The following is a 17,411-nucleotide window of genomic DNA, read 5'->3' on the forward strand; positions in this document are numbered from 1 at the left end:
GCTGGGATCTGAGAAAACTCTGAGCTCTCATCCTCAGGAAAACTGCTCGCCAGGAAGAACTCAGAAACCAGAGGGACTCTGGGAGAGTTCCAGGACTGTTTGTTTGGGTGTCCCAGGGCGGGGCTGAAAACTGACCCGAGGGCGGAGACAAGGACTTCACTCCTCTAAGATGACAAGGGAGGAGGCTGCCACCTTGGATACTCTCACCTAGTGCTCCCTCCACCCCAATGGCATTTAAAGGACCCAAGTCCGGAGTGTGAGGGAAGTCTTGCTGAGTGAATGGAGTGCCCATGAGCTTCAGCACAGAGCCAACTGCACCTGCACCTGCACCTGCACCGGCACCGGCACAGGCCGGAGGAGAGCTGGACATGGCTGGGTTCTGTGATGGTCTGGGTTCCTGTTCGGTCCCTCATGGCCTGACCCGGGCCATCGCGCATCCCCCGAGCTATGGCCGCGCGGATCTGGGCTCTGGCCGGCGCCTGTGGGTGAACTCGACCGCGCTCAGCCCGGCGCCCTACACACCTGGACCAGGACCGGCTCCAACCTATGCTGCAGCGGCCCTTGCGGTCTCAGGTTCGCTCCTCAGCCCTTCAGGCGGTCTGGCGGGCGCCGATCTCGCATGGCTGAGTCTATCCGGACAGCAGGAGCTGTTGAGGCTGGTAAGGCCACCCTACTCCTACTCAGCGCTCATCGCCATGGCCATTCAAAGCGCGCCGCTGCGCAGGTTGACGCTCAGCCAGATCTACCAGTATGTGGCAGGCAACTTCCCCTTCTACAAGCGCAGCAAGGCGGGCTGGCAGAATTCCATTCGCCACAACCTGTCACTCAATGATTGCTTCAAGAAGGTGCCCAGAGATGAGAACGACCCAGGTAAACAGCACCACATGCATCCGGTCCAGGATCCTGGACCCAGGCATCTGATGGGTTGGCTGGGGAGGGAGTGATCCTGGTGGGAACTCACTGACGTTCCGGTGGGGTGATATGGGAAGGAGAGACGTTTTAGGCAAGGACAGTGTCCTAAATGGCTGCAGAGTTCTCAGGTCTTAGTTTCCAGTCCTATTCCTCAGGGCTCTCTGCTCATCTGCTTGAGACCAACTTGAAAGCTAGCCAACCGAATGAGTGGTCTTGGGAGTTTAAGGTCTCTGGGCCCTTAAAATGAAATAGAGCCTACCTTTTAAAATCTGGGCAGGTTAAGGAGTGGCGTGCCTCTGGAAAGCTTTGGATCCTACCCAGAGGCCAGATGTGGTTAGCTGGTCTCCACTGGTTGAGCCCAGAGAGTACAGATTCTCGTGGGCAGCCTCTCCAGCCTCCAACTTGATGAGCTTGGATATTTCCTCAAGGGTCCATGGTTAGGTCTTTCTGGTACACCCAAATTCTTGCAGTCTGATTGTGGAGACCCATTCCGGACACAAAGTGAACCCTCAAGGCTTGGGAGGAGGAGGGCTCTGGACCCTTTGCGGGCCCCAGTGGAGTCAATACAGTGCTGTCTGAACTGCCTTCCTCTGCAGGAAAAGGCAATTATTGGACGCTGGACCCAAACTGTGAGAAGATGTTCGACAATGGGAACTTCAGAAGGAAGAGGAGAAGGAGAGGGGAGACTAGCGAGGCCGCTGTGCCTGGAGCCAGCAGGCCAGAGAGAGCTGCACTGGAGCCCAGTGGCTTGGTTTCCCAGGACCTGCAGACCTCACCATCCCCGACTGCACCTGAAGCTGCCGCTTGCCTCTCCAGCTTCTCCACGGCCCTGGGAGCCCTGGCTGGCGGCTTTAGCACCCTCCCTGATGGTCTGCCCCAAGACTTTTCTTTGCGGAGGCCACCAACTGAATCTTCCCGCAGGCCTCAGATTCCTAACACCTCCCCTGGCTTTGGTCCAGGCCATCAGACAGGGGCTACTGGCTTTAGGGTGGGGCACCTCATTTACAGCCGGGATGGGACTGAAGTTTGAAGGAAGGCTAGAGACTAGCCAGGTGCTCTGTTCCAACATTGAGCTCAGGTCCTGAATCAATCCCTCCTGGGAGCCCCACGGCTGCTGCATAGGAAATGGTGGAGCTCCTGTGTGGACTGACTGAAGCAGGTGCAGCTAGCTGTGTACCCATCAAGCAGGGGGAATTTACCCTCTTCTTAGGCTGTTTCTAGGACTCTCCAACAGAGTGCCCCCAGAGAGCCTTCTTAAAGGGGCGATAGGTTCCTAAAGAAGTCTGGAGGTCTCCAGTCTCCAGAGAGATGTCTTGCAGCCGGTGAGAGGATGGGAGGAAGTTGAGCTGCAAGAGCAACTTCCGTCTCGGGCCCGCCTGTTTCAGGGCAGCTAGGGAATGAGATAGGGGTGCAGCAACCCTGAGATGAGGACAGCTGGCTGCTTTCCACCCTCATGAGATTGCATATTGAGGGGAGTCCGCCACTCTTGTGCTTAGGCTGCCTAGAAAGAGGAACTTTCCAAATTTGGGAGGTTGGGAAGAGCTGTTTCAGCACAGAGAGGTACCTGGGGACACTAGCTCCCCGACCCTGTCACTATGGCCATTACCGGTGCCCCTCTTACAGAACCTCACTGTCCCCAGACCACAGAGGGGCTGGCACCTAGGAATCCCTGGACAGCTTTGGGTTTGCCTTACCTGACCGCTACTCCCACCCCCACCCCCACCCCCACCCCCTGCCTCTCTCACCCTCTCAGCTCACAGTTCACTAAGGCTCACCTGAGGCAGGTGGGTGACCACACCTGTTTTGGGTTTCTCTCTATTCCTGCCTCCTCCCTTGCGGTGGCTGCCCCAGGCAAGCAGAATCCTGAGAACTTCCTTTTGAATTTAACTCTCCAGCCTTTCCAGGTCTGTTTATTTTTTATTTTTTATTTTTGCCAACTTCTTTTATTTCTTATTGGATTTTTTTAAATTTACATTTCGAATGTTATCCCTTTTTCCAGTTTCCCATCCATAAACTCCCTATTCCATCCCCCATCCCCCAGCTTCTATGAGGGTGTTCCCCCACCCATCCACCTCTTTCCACCTGCCTGCCCTGACATTCCCCTACACTGGGGCATCAAACTCCCACTGATGCCCAACAAGGCCATCCTCTGCTGTATATACTGCTGGAGCCATGGGTCAGTCTTTGGATGGTGGTTTAGTCCCTGGGAGTTCTGGTGGTTGGTATTGTTGTTCTTATGGGGTTGCAAACCCCTCCAGCTCCTTCAATCCTTTCTCTAATGCCTCCATTGGTGACCCCATTCTCAGTTCAGTGGTTGGCTGTGAGCATCTGCCTCTGCATTTGTCATGCTCTGGCAGAGAGTGACTGGCAGGGAACCAAAGTCACTTGAATCTCTGTGCTTTCTGGAGCTCCTTAAGGTCCCAGCTAGCTGTTATGAATCTTTGTGTCATCTGGAATTCCCTGAGGACCTGGCCACTGGAGACAGGGGTTCATACACACACCACTCTAGGACAGATAGCAGGAGTACATTCCCTGGAAGAGAGAAGAGAACTAACCAACCCTTAAGCCAGATCAGTGTTGCCCTTTAGTGAGACCAGCCAACTTGCACCAACATGGCAGGTTTGCCTTGGCTTATCCCAAATCTGCCTGCTGGGAGAGCCGTGGTCCTCTGAACCTGCAGTGTCCTGAATGGAGAGAGCATGGGGAGCTCTGGCTCCTGGTTTCTGGATGCTCTTCCTACCTGGTGTGCTGTGGTACCTCAGTGGCTGCCATGAGGAGGTGACCTGTGTACTAGGTGGTGGCCATAGTGTTGCTTAACCAAGCTTACAGCCAACCCATACGCTCTCTCCAAATGTAATTCGATTTTTAAAATTCAGGAAAATATAAATTATTTAAAATATAAATAAAAGGTTTGAGACCGATTTTAATAGAATAACACACTAAAAAGGGGCAGCCCACTTTACACTCTATCTTTGTAAGAAAATTGAAAAGAAAAAATAACTAGATACCACAAGAAGAAATACAGTGCAACTTGAGTCAGGGCTTCCACAAAAGTGGATGCCATACGGGTGTCATGGCTGTGTGACAGCTGCATCATGGGAGCTTGTGTTTATGTTTCATTTCTGACACTGAATGTTCTATTAAAATCGAGAAAGGAAAAAGTCTTTCTTCAACGTTTTGTTTGCCTAAAGTCAGCTATATAGCACTAATAAGTAGTGGTATATCAAACGAATGAGCTCTCTATGAGAAAAACATAATTAAAATATTCGAGAGTGTGTGTTTGCAAATGAATCTAATTCTAGCATTTACTTAAGAGTCAGAGACCGAAAATCAAGTTTCAAGGCCAGCCTTAGCTACATAGTGAGCTCGAGGCAAGCCTGAGCTACATCATACCTGTCACAGGAATATTCTCTCTCTCTCTCTCTCTCTCTCTCTCTCTCTCTCTCTCTCTCTCTCTCTCACACACACACACACACACACACACACACACACAGTAATGTAGGATATTTGGAAAGTGGCAGTGTCAAGAGTCAAACAGAATCCACCCTTTCTCGAAGACAGGTCATGCATTTGGAGAGTATTTGCAGGGGAGGCATTCACAGGTGCTCGTGCAACAACTCCGGCATCACGAAGGTCTGTTTTCCTAGAGGGAAGACTACTGAAAGCAAAGCCAGAATGAAGTAGACTGAGTGAGCTTGCCTTTCTCTCTAACACTGCACAAGGACAGACCAGGGTGTCATTGGTAAGGCAAAGAGCATGTTGCTAAAGACCCCATCATGGTACTTATGCCCCAGTTTCTTCCCCATTCCCTCTCTTCATTGCCTTTGAAATGGTGAAACTTTGAAATGGCCAAATTATTAAGGTAACTGTGAGCCCACAGCACAAGCAGTTCCTCATCTGAGAGGACAGTTAAATGCAGCTGAACCATTTCAAATACAGAAACAAACTCCAGATTCAGAGGGAAATGCCAATTTGAAATACCCTCACACTGGGTTGTTCAGAATTCTGACCATTGCCAATAATAATAATCGTAATAATCTTGGGGTTTTAACAGCCAAAGAGCATACTCATAGCATGAGCCTTAATCTCCCTGGATATGGATTGGTCACTGAGGGAGGAAGAATCTCTATTGTAAAAAACGACATTCCCAAGGAACCCCAATGCTCCTTCAAAGTGTTTGAGAAAGTGAAAGTGAGCCCTTGACTTCAAGACATGAGTTCTCATTTCACAGGCCAAATACACACGGAGTGTGTCTGTGATAACCATAGCTTCTGTCATGGGTCTTCCTTCCTTCCTTCCTTCTTTCCTTCCTTCCTTCTTTCCTTCCTTCCTTCTTTCCTTCCTTCCTTTCAATCATTTTTGAAGGGGTTTGACACTACTATTTTCCAAAATATTCTTCATTACTCGTGTGTGTGTGTGTGTGTGTGTGTGTGTGTGTGTGTGTGTGTGTGGAGAGAGAGAGAGAGAGAGAGAGAGAGAGAGAGAGAGAGAGAGAGAGAGACAGTCCAGGCTGCCTGAACACTGGGATTACAGTTACCTTGCCCAGTTCTTCCAAACATCTTTCTTTTCTTTTCTTTTTTTCTTTCTTTCTTTCTTTTTTTGAGAGAAGTTTATTATCCTGGGTAGTCCTGGTTGTCCTGGAACCCACTGTGTAGACCAGGCTGGCCAGGCTGATCTCAAACTCACAGAGATCTGCCTACCTCTGCTTCCCAAGTTCTGGGATTAAAGGTGAGCACCTCCACTGCCAGGCTAATCTTTCATTCCTTTAAGCATGTGCCCTGTAGTTGGTGTCATCTGTCATGCATGGACCCAGCAACACAGAGATTAGCAGAACTTCTCAGTAAAACAGAATCTGGAGATTTCCCTCAAGTAGGTAACTCAAGTTAAAGAACTAGGTGATGGGCAGAGACTCACCCACTGAGGGTTACAAAGGACTCCTGGTATACAAACCATCAAACCATGCACCTGTACACACACACACACACACACACACACACACACACACACACACACACACACACTGTAGAAAACTGTCCAGGCCAGAATCTTCAAGGGATAGTTCACTCATTACACCATCTACCCATGATGCCTTCAAATAATACTCTGAGAAGGTCATGCTTGCATTTAGGACTGGGCCAAGCAGAAGTTGAGTACCACAGAGCTTATAAAATGTAATTCGGCCAGTAAATCTTTTTGGAGGACCAACTGAGAATCTATCTTTGCCGGTCTAGCAGAAACTGGTATGTGCTGGTTGCTGCCCTGCAAGAGCCTCCTCCCCACTGTTAGGACAAAGATGAAGAGCAGTCACAGGCTGGCTGGAGGATTTTGGGCTCCAAAGCGACTACTTTAAATACACAAGCCCAAATGCCATTTTGGCATATTGCACCGACTAACTGTACCTACCTGCGTTCCACGCTCTGCTCCATCTCCCTAACCTCAGGTTTAGGTATGGGCACATGTACCCTGGCTGGGGTAAGTCTGCTTTGTTCCCCTCCCCACAGCAGCATATGCTAAATTTAACTGAAGACCTGTCCTTTTGTTGGGAGACCTGTCATGTGGGGACTGGATCTGAGCTTTCTAGGGCTTCTGGGTAAAACTCCACTGGGGCTTCTCTGCATCCCTGAGCTGAAACACTGAGAACCCCTTAAGTCCCAGCATGCTAAGCAGCATCATTCAGGGCAAGCCCTCTACCTTGCAGGAAGCTGCTCTCATTGTCCTGCTGAACACAGTCGACTGAAAGCTTTACCCTTTCTCTAAAGACAACAAACAAATGCTAGACTAAATTAGACCTTCACACACTGAGACTTGTATCCCTGCCTCAAGACTGAGCAAATGAAGCCTCTGCATTTGTTCCTAAGCATTGAGAGTCTCCCGTTCATCCATCAGATACTCTGACATCAAGGTGTCAAGAGTGTCAGTGACGTTTAAAGCACATTGTTTCCTTACATTCTCAGTCTCAGCCAGCCGAGCACGCTTGTTCCCATGATATTGATGCAGCAGCTTGAGGTGAGGTGGCTGGTTTCTTGGGGATCACAGTGGATACTGAGCTAAGTCAAAAGGGACCTAGCTTCCTCTCTGCACCCAACTTCCCTTGCTCTCCTTTAGCCTTTCTGCCTACTCCAAAGTCTTTCCCCAAAGTCCAAGTCAGCAACATCTCCACTGTCCAGGTAGCCTCGGCAGTTGGTAATTGTTGAATGAATGAATGAATGATTGAATGAGTGAGCACCCTTGGACCCAATGCTTTCCAAACACTCTTCCATCCCAGAGTCCCCTCACAGAAGGCAATCTTACGGGACCTCAGTGACCCAGATGTCATCCAGACACAACCTTGGAAGCTCCTGAAGCTGAGCACCCTGTGTCAGGGTTTGGGTGCCGTTCTAAGGCACAGATCTGAGATAGAGCCAGGCCATAGCTAAGGTTGACAAGGTCAGTATGGTTTGGTTGGATCTTGTGTTTGTGTGCTCCCGTGCAAACATAAAAGCAGCCATCCACGTCTGCTTTGTCATTGAGTATTTAGGGTGTCACTTCTGTGGTCTCACCTTAGCGACTGACTAGACATGCATACCCTCCCTTGAAGCATTTTCCAGGCCACCCCATCCTCTACCCCATGCTTCTGATGCCACTCTCCTTATCCGAGAAAATAGGAGCAGCCTATCTTAAGTAGGCAACAAGGACTTGAAGACACTACTATGCCCCGCTGCTGGGATCTTTCAAAGGCTCTCTCTTGGTTCCATTACTGGCTGGGAGACAAATGGGATGCATGTGTGAAAGCTGTTTTATGCCCTCTGGAAGTGCTTGTCCCCAAGCCTTTAATGGCTCCCCAATCCATCACCCACCCACCCCCCCAGAGACCCTCACTCCTGCACGCACCAGTAGCTGGGAGCTGCCTGAGGCACCTATTAGTGTCAACACCTAAGCCAAGCAACCTGGACCTTTGACTGGAACTCACCTGCCCAGGCCGAGACCACTTTACTACAAGAAGCCTACGGGCAGGTCATGGAGGAAGATGGACTCCAGAGTCAGTGGAATGAATACTTTAATGAGAGGTTTTAGTTTCAGGAGTCTTGAAAACCACACACTTAACTGTTTCGTTCTTTGGTATACATTGTTTTATCTGATTTCTTAATTTTAAAGTCTAGGATGAAAAGAATGTATGTTATGAATTGTGTATTTTGACTGGAGGGGAAAAAACTACTCAGCCTGATGTTTTAACAATATAACACAAAAGAAAGAAATCTCAAAAGAAAAAAACTTTCAAAGAATTATTGGTTAGGTAATAATCTAGGAGTAAATTTTGGCTTCTCTTTTTGTCATCTTACTTTATTTTTTTCTCTAGCGTCCTGGCTGATATGTTTAGTACCTGAGAAAAATGTAAGCATCATGAGAAAGAACTTGTATCAGTGCAGTATTTTCCTAACACAATGGGATTCCTCTTCCTTGCAAGGGCATTCTAATGGCTGGGCTCCAAATGTTAGCACATATAATACTATGTGCCTTTTAGTCTCAAGAAGAAAATGGAAATGAGATTTATACCAGGAAAGAGCCATAGATTTCCAGATAACAAGGAATATGGGTCCTTCCACTTTCCGACCTGTTGAGAGGGAGCGCAATCTTGAGCTCCGATTTCACGAGGGCTGATCCACACAGCAAACCCAATGCCTCTTTGACAGCCTAAAGGGGAGTCCACCGTGGAAATGGCTCTTCACATACCTGAATAACGAGTCTTTTTTTGAGTTGTCCCATCCTGCTCTGCAACCACCAGACCAGTCATGACTCTGTATCCTCTTAAGAAGGGTTAGGGTCTTCAGTGGTTAGGTATTCAGTGTGAAATTGAGTGTCACATGCCTTATAGATGTTTTCGTGAGAAAGACTGGGTGAACTCCCCTAGAGCCTTCCTACCTGTTCAGAGGCACAGTTTAGAGCAGGGGTCTTGTACCAGGCACCCAGATTGCCTCACTGCAAAGCACCAGTCAGGACTGTGAGAAGCCAGAGTGGTAGCAAACTCCATGTGTCTACCACAAGCAGTGGCTTTGTGATGGCCATGCTCGAGAGTAATGATAGTAATGACAGTGTTGCCAGCTCAGCCTTAGAAATGACAAGCCTGTAGTTCACAGAACTTAGTGACTTCCTGAGGACAGAGGAGCAAAAATTTAAAGCCTCCTTTGTCTGACCCAAAGTCCTTTGCCTTGCGCTGTCTGCATTACCTTTTTTATATTATAACTGGAAGTTGTCAGGAAATGACATATGCTTGGACTGACTAAAACTTCACTGAGGAGAATTTAGCCAATTGTGCCGACTCTTAAAAAGACCAGCTCCATGAGACATAGAACCATCCAGTAAGAATGAATTAAAATACAAATATGGTTACATTTGCTTTTTATTCTATAACTTTGATTTAGGGGATAGAGAGATGGCTCAGCAGTTAAGAGTATTTATTGCTGTTGGAGAGGACCCGGGTTCATTTCCCAGCATTGGAAGAACCAATAGTAATGCCCTCTTCTGACCTCCATGGGCACCAGACACACAGGAGTTCACATATATACATACAGGCAAAACACTCATACATATAAGACAATTGATCCTTTAAAAATTAAGTCCACTTTAGTAAGCAGGATTTTAGAATTTAAACAAGACCACTACATGAATATCATCTATGGTTTCCAAAAGAATCGAGGAAACCAAAAACAAAGAGAATCCATCAGGACATAATATAAAGTTATTTCCCCAGTTTACCCCTGGATCATTTTCATGCTGCTTACCAGCTGGAGAAACTCAAATGAAGAAGACTATTTTATGATATAAAATTAAAATTTCAGTATCCATAAATATAGCTTTACTGAGAGTCGCTCAGCTTGCTCAATTGTTGAGATACGATTCCCTCTGCCATCAGTGGACAGAGTTGAGATTCTGGATCAAACCAGGGTGGCTTTTCCACAGCTACACACTGCAAACTGAAGGGAGCAGGACTTGGTCACCCATATCCCAGCTTCATCAGGGTCACATGCATAGATGTCTCCTATCTGTTTTTCTATGACCCAAATCAATCCTACATGTCAAAGAGAAGAAAAAAAATCAAATTTGTAATTTGCAGTCTTTTTCATTAGTGTATATTAACTGTAGACAATAGTGGGGTTTGCTCTGAATCTCTCAGGCATGTATACAATATTCTTTTTCATATTCAGCTCATTGCTGTCTCCTACACATTTTAAGATACGGTTGCTTATGCCTCATGGGAGCCGTGATGGGGAAAAACAAATTAACTGAAACAGACTGTCTTCATAGGAACACAAAACTGAAAACGAGGCCTCTACCAACATTTCCAAGCAGTTCTCCTGTCAGCAAAGGCCATTCACTGATTAAGTATAAGCACAGGAATCAAAGAATTGTGGCCAGAAAGGGCACGGAGGAAACAAGTCAATTTCAGACGATAAACTTCTTGTCCTTGGTTCTGTTTTTATAATTATATAGGATTAGTTATTATTTCTTTCTTAAAAATGGACTCTTGTTATGTAGCCCAGGCTGGCCTTGAACTTGTGGCATGTCTCCAGACTCATTCTCTCAGGTGCTGAGATTACAAGGATGTACCACCATGCTGAGCCATTTCTTGCTACGATTTTAACAATCAACAACAAAAACACACAAGGCAAAATCTTCTGTAGAAATGTGTTTTCTCTGTTGCCAAATGGGCATCACGAGACACCACTGCTTTTGGCCTTTGGCCCCCAAAGCTAAGATGTTTACCAGTGATTACCAAATATTATGAGAATAAAATTGCCAAACTCTGACCTGTTGGGATATAGAAAAGGAGAGAGGTGAAGTGTTAAGAGCAACCCCAGAGGAAGATGGAGAAAGAAGTGTAAATGCACAGAAGTCATGATAATGAATGTAAGTATATACAATTTTTTTAAGCCAGAGGATCTGATGGATGCATTTTTCATCTACGAGGCTGCCAAGAAGAAATATGCATGGAATAAAACCCCAAAGAAAGTCGAGAGGCACGTAAGAAGGCCTAGCAGGCATATTTCAAGCATTTGGAAAGTGGTGGCAATGTTAACTTTAAAATATAATTTAGCATAGACATGCTAATATGGCAAAGAAAGAGATCAGCAGTGATAAAAATAGTTGGCTATCGGGAAGACACAATAGTTCCCAAGCAATGAAGAAAATCTTAAAGAAGTAAATGAAATGCATATATTTATAGTGCAGGCAATGAACTCATTTTTTTTGATTTTTAATATGTATGTTTATTATTTTAATTGATACATGTGTGTTGGGGTGGATGGATATGTGCATATCAACACAGGTGCCTTTAGAAGCCAGAGGAATAAGATTTCCTTTAGATGGAGTTATAGGAGATTTTGGGCAACCTAACACATGTGCTGGAAACAGAACTTGGGGTGTTTGTAAGAGCAAGAAGTGCTCTTTTTTTTTGTTTTTTTTTTTGTTTTTGTTTTTTTTTTTTTGTTTTTTATTATTAACTTGAGTATTTCTTATATACATTTCGAGTGTTATTCCCTTTCCCAGTTTCCGGGCAAACATCCCCCTCCCCCCTCCCCTTTCTTATCGGTGTTCCCCTCCCCACCCTCCCCCCATTGTCCCCCTCCCCCCAACAGTCTAGTTCACTGGGGGTTCAGTCTTAGCAGGACCCAGGGCTTCCCCTTCCACTGGTGCTCTTACTAGGATATTCATTGCTACCTATGAGGTCAGAGTCCAGGGTCAGTCCATGTATAGTCTTTAGGTAGTGGCTTAGTCCCTGGAAGCTCTGGTTGCTTGGCATTGTTGTACATATGGGGTCTCGAGCCCCTTCAAGCTCTTCCACTTCTTTCTCTGATTCCTTCAACGGGGGTCCTATTCTCAGTTCAGTGGTTTGCTGCTGGTATTCGCCTCTGTATTTGCTGTATTCTGGCTGTGTCTCTCAGGAGCGATCTACATCCGGCTCCTGTCGGTCTGCACTTCTTTGCTTCATCAATCTTGTCTAATTGGGTGGCTGTACATGTATGGGCCACATGTGGGGCAGGCTCTGAATGGGTGTTCCTTCAGTCTCTGTTTTAATCTTTGCCTCTCTCTTCCCTGCCAAGGGTATTCTTGTTCCCCTTTTAAAGAAGGAGTGAACCATTCACATTTTGATCATCTGTCTTGAGTTTCATTTGTTCTAGGCATTTAGGGTAATTCAAGCATTTGGGCTAATAGCCACTTATCAGTGAGTGCATACCATGTATGTCTTTCTGTGTTTGGGTTAGCTCACTCAGGATGATATTTTCCAGTTCCAGCCATTTGCCTACGAATTTCATAAAGTCGTTGTTTTTGATAGCTGAGTAATATTCCATTGTGTAGATGTACCACATTTTCTGTATCCATTCCTCTGTTGAAGGGCATCTGGGTTCTTTCCAGCTTCTGGCTATTATAAATAAGGCTGCAATGAACATAGTGGAGCACGTGAATGAACTCATTTTTATCTATCTAGCAAATCAACCACCTAAGGAGGAGAAAGATTGATACAGTTTGTTTTTGTAAAAAAAAAAAATATTTTTTTATGTATGAGCTTTGGGGTTTTTAGGGAGGGGGTGGTTTTTTCTTTCCACTGTCCATATGTTTATACCACATGTATACAGAGCCTAGAGGTCAGAAGTGGGTGTTGGATCTCCTGAAATGGAAATTACAGATGGTTGTAAGCCTCCATGTAGGTGCTAGGAACTCAGGTCCTCTGTAAAAGCAGCAAGTGCTCTTAATCTCTGAGCCATCTCCCCAGCTCCATAAGATCATAGACTAAGTAGATGCTGGGTATGCAGTAACATACTTTTAATCCCCACACTGAGGAAGCTGAGAAAAGAGGAGCCTGACTTTGAAGACAACCTAAACTATTCATAAAACTCTATTCCAAAACAAGAAAGGAGAAAGGGAGTGTGAGGAAGGAAAAGAAAATGACTTCAAATAAGGAGAAAAAATCATAAGAAGAGACTCATGAAGCAGACATTGGTAGGGATGACCCCCAAAGCCAAGTTATGTCTTTGAAAAATGAAGAGAACGGGAGAATCCACAGCACAGATGGGAAGAGCAAAGGAAGTCACAGATGTTCGTAGGAATGATGGGCGCCCTCAGCCACTCCTCCGTGGTACCTTCTCTTGGCCCACTCGTCTCTCAGTGGACATCTAGGGAGAACCAGGCAGTTTCAGCAGATGCAGGGGTGGGTGATGGGTTTAGAGGATGGAGGAGAAGGGAAAGAGGAGAAGGTCAAAGTTAGTCTTCAGTTTTGCTTGATGTTTGCAAGATCATGCTGAGAGATGCAAGGACAAAGTGACAACAGGAAACGAAGAGTAAGAGGCAGACAGAAGACCAGAGAGAAGATGAAGAAAGTCCCCCAAGAGAGCAGCGGGCTGCTCAATGCACAGCAAAGACATTGGCCTGGAAGAGGAGAAGCCATCTCCTCCTTCTAAACAAGAGGGGAAAGGTGCTAAGAATGGTTGCTGTTTCCCCTTGAGAATGAGTGCAGGGATCCTCATACTAATCTCTGCTTTTTCTAGAAATCTGAAGGTGAAGCTAGGGGTGAGAGATTCCTCAGTGAGCAAGATAACTTACTTTAGGAGCAAGAGGAACTGAGCTCAAATCCTCAGCATTCACACAGAGTCAAGCATAGCCAGCTATGTGTGCTGCTCACCCGAACATCATGGAATCAAGACAGGTACATCCTGGGAGTTCGCCTGCCAGCCAGCCTAGCTAAAACAGTGAGCTTTAAGTTCATGGAAAGACCCTCTTTCAAGAAACAAAGTGGGGAGTGATGGAGGAGGACCCATGGGTAATATACCACACACCAAAAAAAAGCTAAATCAGTAAATTAGGAGTTTTAAAGGTAAAGCTATCTTTTGAGCAGCAGGAGTTAAGTAGGAAGGGAGTAACAAAGAATTAAGTATCAAGAAGTGAGACTTAAGGATGGTACACATGAGTGGAAGACAGCAAAGGAGGACCTGAATGTCCCTAAAAGCATTAGGGTTGCTGTCAGGAGTTCAGATGATGAGGAGAACAGGCTCATTATTTTGGTCAAAATCCCATAATAAAGCAGAGGAATAGAAGCATTGAAATTTGACCTAAAACCTACAAAAATCTATTTTGAATGTCTTCAAATAATTGTTCCCAACTAGAAGTTGTAGTAGACATTGTAATGGTTTAAAGCAACTTAAAATTCCAAATATCTTAGAGCTAGAAAGATTTTTTGAGACATGACTCCATTCAAATGCATTGCATTTAGGTGCCCATGTTTACTCCTGTGCAGACATGAATAATCAATCACCAGACTGTTGCCTACTCTATCTTCACTCAGCTTCAGAGCCTTTCTCATTATTTTTCTTAAAGAACCTATTACATATATATATCAGAGTTGTAGGATTAAATCTGTTTTTTGCCATGACAGTATAATTGAAAACCAAAAGAAGTCAGGCTGAACCACTAGTTATGGCCAAAGGCACGTGGAAACTTTGAATCTCTGACTCAGCCCTCCATGTGGAATAAGGAGGCAGCCATTTCTGTGTTTTGGTCATTAAGAACTAGTGACAGAACCCATGCTTTTGAGGATTATGGTACCAGCATTATGTGCAAGACAAAGAAGTATTATAAAATCTGAAATGGCTGGAGAGGTGGCTCAGCAGTTGACAGTTCTTCCTGCTCTTCCAGAGGACCTGAGTTTAGTTCCTACCATATCAAGTAGCTCACTACAGTCTATAACTTCAGCTACTGAGGATCTGATGCCCTCCTCTGGCCTCAACAGGCACCTGAATGCACGTGTGTGTGTGTGTGTGTGTGTGTGTGTGTGTGTGTGTGTGTGTGTGTGTGTGTGTGTGTGTGTGATGATAAAGCTTTATTTTAGAAAAGAAAAAGTTTCAAAAGAGAAATTATATTAATAATCTGAGTTAAGATTGGTTTTACAGGACTGCCCAGTCCCGAATTTTAGTCTCTGGGTCACATGTATGCCTCTGACACTTTATAAGTGGTATGGCTTTTCTTTGAGGTTCAATTTTGAAATAACTGACATTTATCTAATTTATATTTACATCATAAATACATACCATTCGCCCAATAATCCTGAAAATAGGAAGATACTATTATTCTCTTTTGAAGATGGAGAAACTGGGTCAGAAGGCATGCAGTGAAGTCATACAACTAGAAGGCAGCAGAACCGGAACTCGATTTCAGCCACCTGATTCAGGCCTGTGCCCTTTACTACCGGAAGCCTGTACCTCTTCCTCCAGGCAGAATTCATAAAGCACTGCCAGCAGCAGCTTCTCTTTAAAGAACTCCAGGAAAGGAAATGCAGAGTACCTGGGCCAGTTGAAATCTTGACTAACACTGAAGTTTGTGGACTTCCACTGAGGTCTGTCTGCACCCTGGTCTAGAGGTAGGCTGATTCCTAGGTTTACCCTGTCCCCAACTAGTACCAGAGTTGACAGCAGCGGGAGAAAACGGTTAGCACATCCTCATGGGAAATGCACAAAGCCAACAGCCAAATGTTTTATTAACTAGTAATGTAACTCTGGAAAAATGAACATGAATCTTTAAACACTTGCCTTGTGTAATATATTCATTTCTTTAGTGAATTATATGGTAGTTTAGTTTGCTTTCTGTTGCTGTGCTAAATATCACGACCAGAAGCAACATGAGGAGAAAAGGGAGTTATTCCAGATTACAGTTGTAGTCCATTCTGAAAGTGACTCAGGGAAGGAGCCAAAGGTAGGAACCTGGAAACAGGAATTGAAACAGGGGTCATGATGGAAGCCTCTATACTGGCCTACTCTCCAATAGCTTGCTCATCGTGCTTTCTTGGACAATCCAGGACCACTATCCCAGAAGTGGCACTACACACAATGGCAGGACCCTGTCACATCAATCACCAATTAAGAGAATGCCCCCATAGACTTGCCAATCTAATGGAAGCATTTTCTCAATGGAGGTCCTCTCTTCCCAGATGATCCTAGCTTATGCCAAGCTGAACAAAACAAACAAACAAACAAACAAACAAACAAAACAGACCAGCATGACTTCTTAGATCATAAAGGTCCACCATGGAGAAACTAACGTATTCACTAAGGAAGAGAAAGAAAGGACATACACTTGATCACTGTGGGGTTTGGGTTTTTTTTTTTTTTCATCTTTATTAAATTGGGTATTTCTTATTTACATTTCCACTGTTATTCCCTTTCCCGGTTTCCGGGCCAACATCTCCCTAACTCCTCCCCCTCCCCTTCTATATGGGTGTTCCCCACCCACCTCCCCCCATTGCCGCCCTCCCCCAACAATCACATTCACTGGGGGTTCAGTCTTGACAGGACCAAGGGCTTCCCCTTCCACTGGTGCTCTTACTAGGCTATTCATTGCTCCCTGTGAGGTTGGAGTCCAGGGTCAGTCCATGTATAGTCTTTGGGTAGTGGCTTAGTCCCTGGAAGCTCTGGTTGGTTGGCATTGTTGTTCATATGGGGTATCAAGCCCCTTCAAGCTCTTTCAGTCCTTTCTAAGGTTCCTTCAATGGGGGTCCGGTTCTCAGTTCAGTGGTTTGCTGCTGGCATTCGCCTATGTATTTGCTGAATTCTGGCTGTGTCTCTCAGGAGAGATCTACATCCGGTTCTTGTCAGCCTGCACTTCTTTCCTTCATCCATCTTATCTAGTTTGGTGGCTGTATATGTATGGGCCACATGTGGGGCAGGCTCTGAATGGGCATTCCTTCAGCCTCTGTTCTAAACTTTGCCTCCCTATTCCATCCCAAGGGTATTCTTGTTCCCCTTTTAAAGAAGGAGTGAAGCATTCACATTTTGGTCTTCCTTCTTGAGATTCATGGGTTCTGTGCATCTCGGGTAATTTGAGCATTTGGGCTAATATTCACTTATCAATGAGTGCATACCATGTGTGTTTTTCTGTGATTGGATTACCTCACTCAGGATGATATTTTCCAGTTCTATCCATTTCCCTATGAATTTCATAAAGTCATTGTTTTTGATAGCTGAGTAATATTCCATTGTATAGATGTACCACATTTTCTGTATCCATTCCTCTGTTGAAGGGCATCTGGGTTCTTTCCAGCTTCTGGCTATTATAAATAAGGCTGCGATGAACATAGTGGAGCATGTGTCTTTGTTATATGTTGGGGCATCTTTTGGGTATATGCCCAAGAGAGGTATAGCTGGGTCCTCAGGTAGTTCAATGTCCAATTTTCTGAGGAACCTCCAGACTGATTTCCAGAATGGTTGTACCAGTCTGCAATCCCACCAACAGTGGAGGAGTGTTCCTCTTTCTCCACATCCTCTCCAGCATTTGCTGTCACCTGAGTTTTTGATCTTAGCCATTCTCACTGGTGTGAGGCAAAAATCTCAGGGTTGTTTTGATTTGCATTTCCCTTATGACTAAAGATATTGAACATTTCTTTAGGTGCTTCTCAGTCATTCGACATTCCTCAGCTGTGAGTTCTTTGTTTAGCTCTGAACCCCATTTTTTAATATGGTTATTTGTCTCTCTGCAGT

At 45.4% G+C, this 17,411-nt stretch overlaps 1 protein-coding gene across 1 annotated transcript; it reads left to right on the forward strand.

Moving 5' to 3' along the window:
* Window positions 1-272: 272 nt before the first annotated feature.
* Foxi2 (forkhead box I2) lies at window positions 273-4,073 on the forward strand. Its single transcript, NM_001419549.1, has 2 exons — window positions 273-870; window positions 1,509-4,073. The coding sequence occupies exons 1-2, from the start codon at window positions 369-371 to the stop codon at window positions 1,940-1,942; spliced, it is 936 nt and encodes a 311-aa protein (NP_001406478.1). The 5' UTR covers window positions 273-368; the 3' UTR covers window positions 1,943-4,073.
* The last annotated feature ends 13,338 nt before the right edge of the window (window positions 4,074-17,411 follow it).

Source organism: Rattus norvegicus, chromosome 1, assembly GCF_036323735.1.
Source record: "Rattus norvegicus strain BN/NHsdMcwi chromosome 1, GRCr8, whole genome shotgun sequence".
Taxonomy (NCBI): domain Eukaryota; kingdom Metazoa; phylum Chordata; class Mammalia; order Rodentia; family Muridae; genus Rattus; species Rattus norvegicus.

Bases quoted from the DNA above. Each gene is read 5' to 3' on its own strand.
- Foxi2 (NM_001419549.1), top strand. From the start codon at position 369: ATGGCTGGGTTCTGTGATGGTCTGGGTTCCTGTTCGGTCCCTCATGGC. The intron at 871-1,508 runs GTAAACAGCACC...CTTCCTCTGCAG, and splicing joins CAGAGATGAGAACGACCCAG to GAAAAGGCAATTATTGGACG.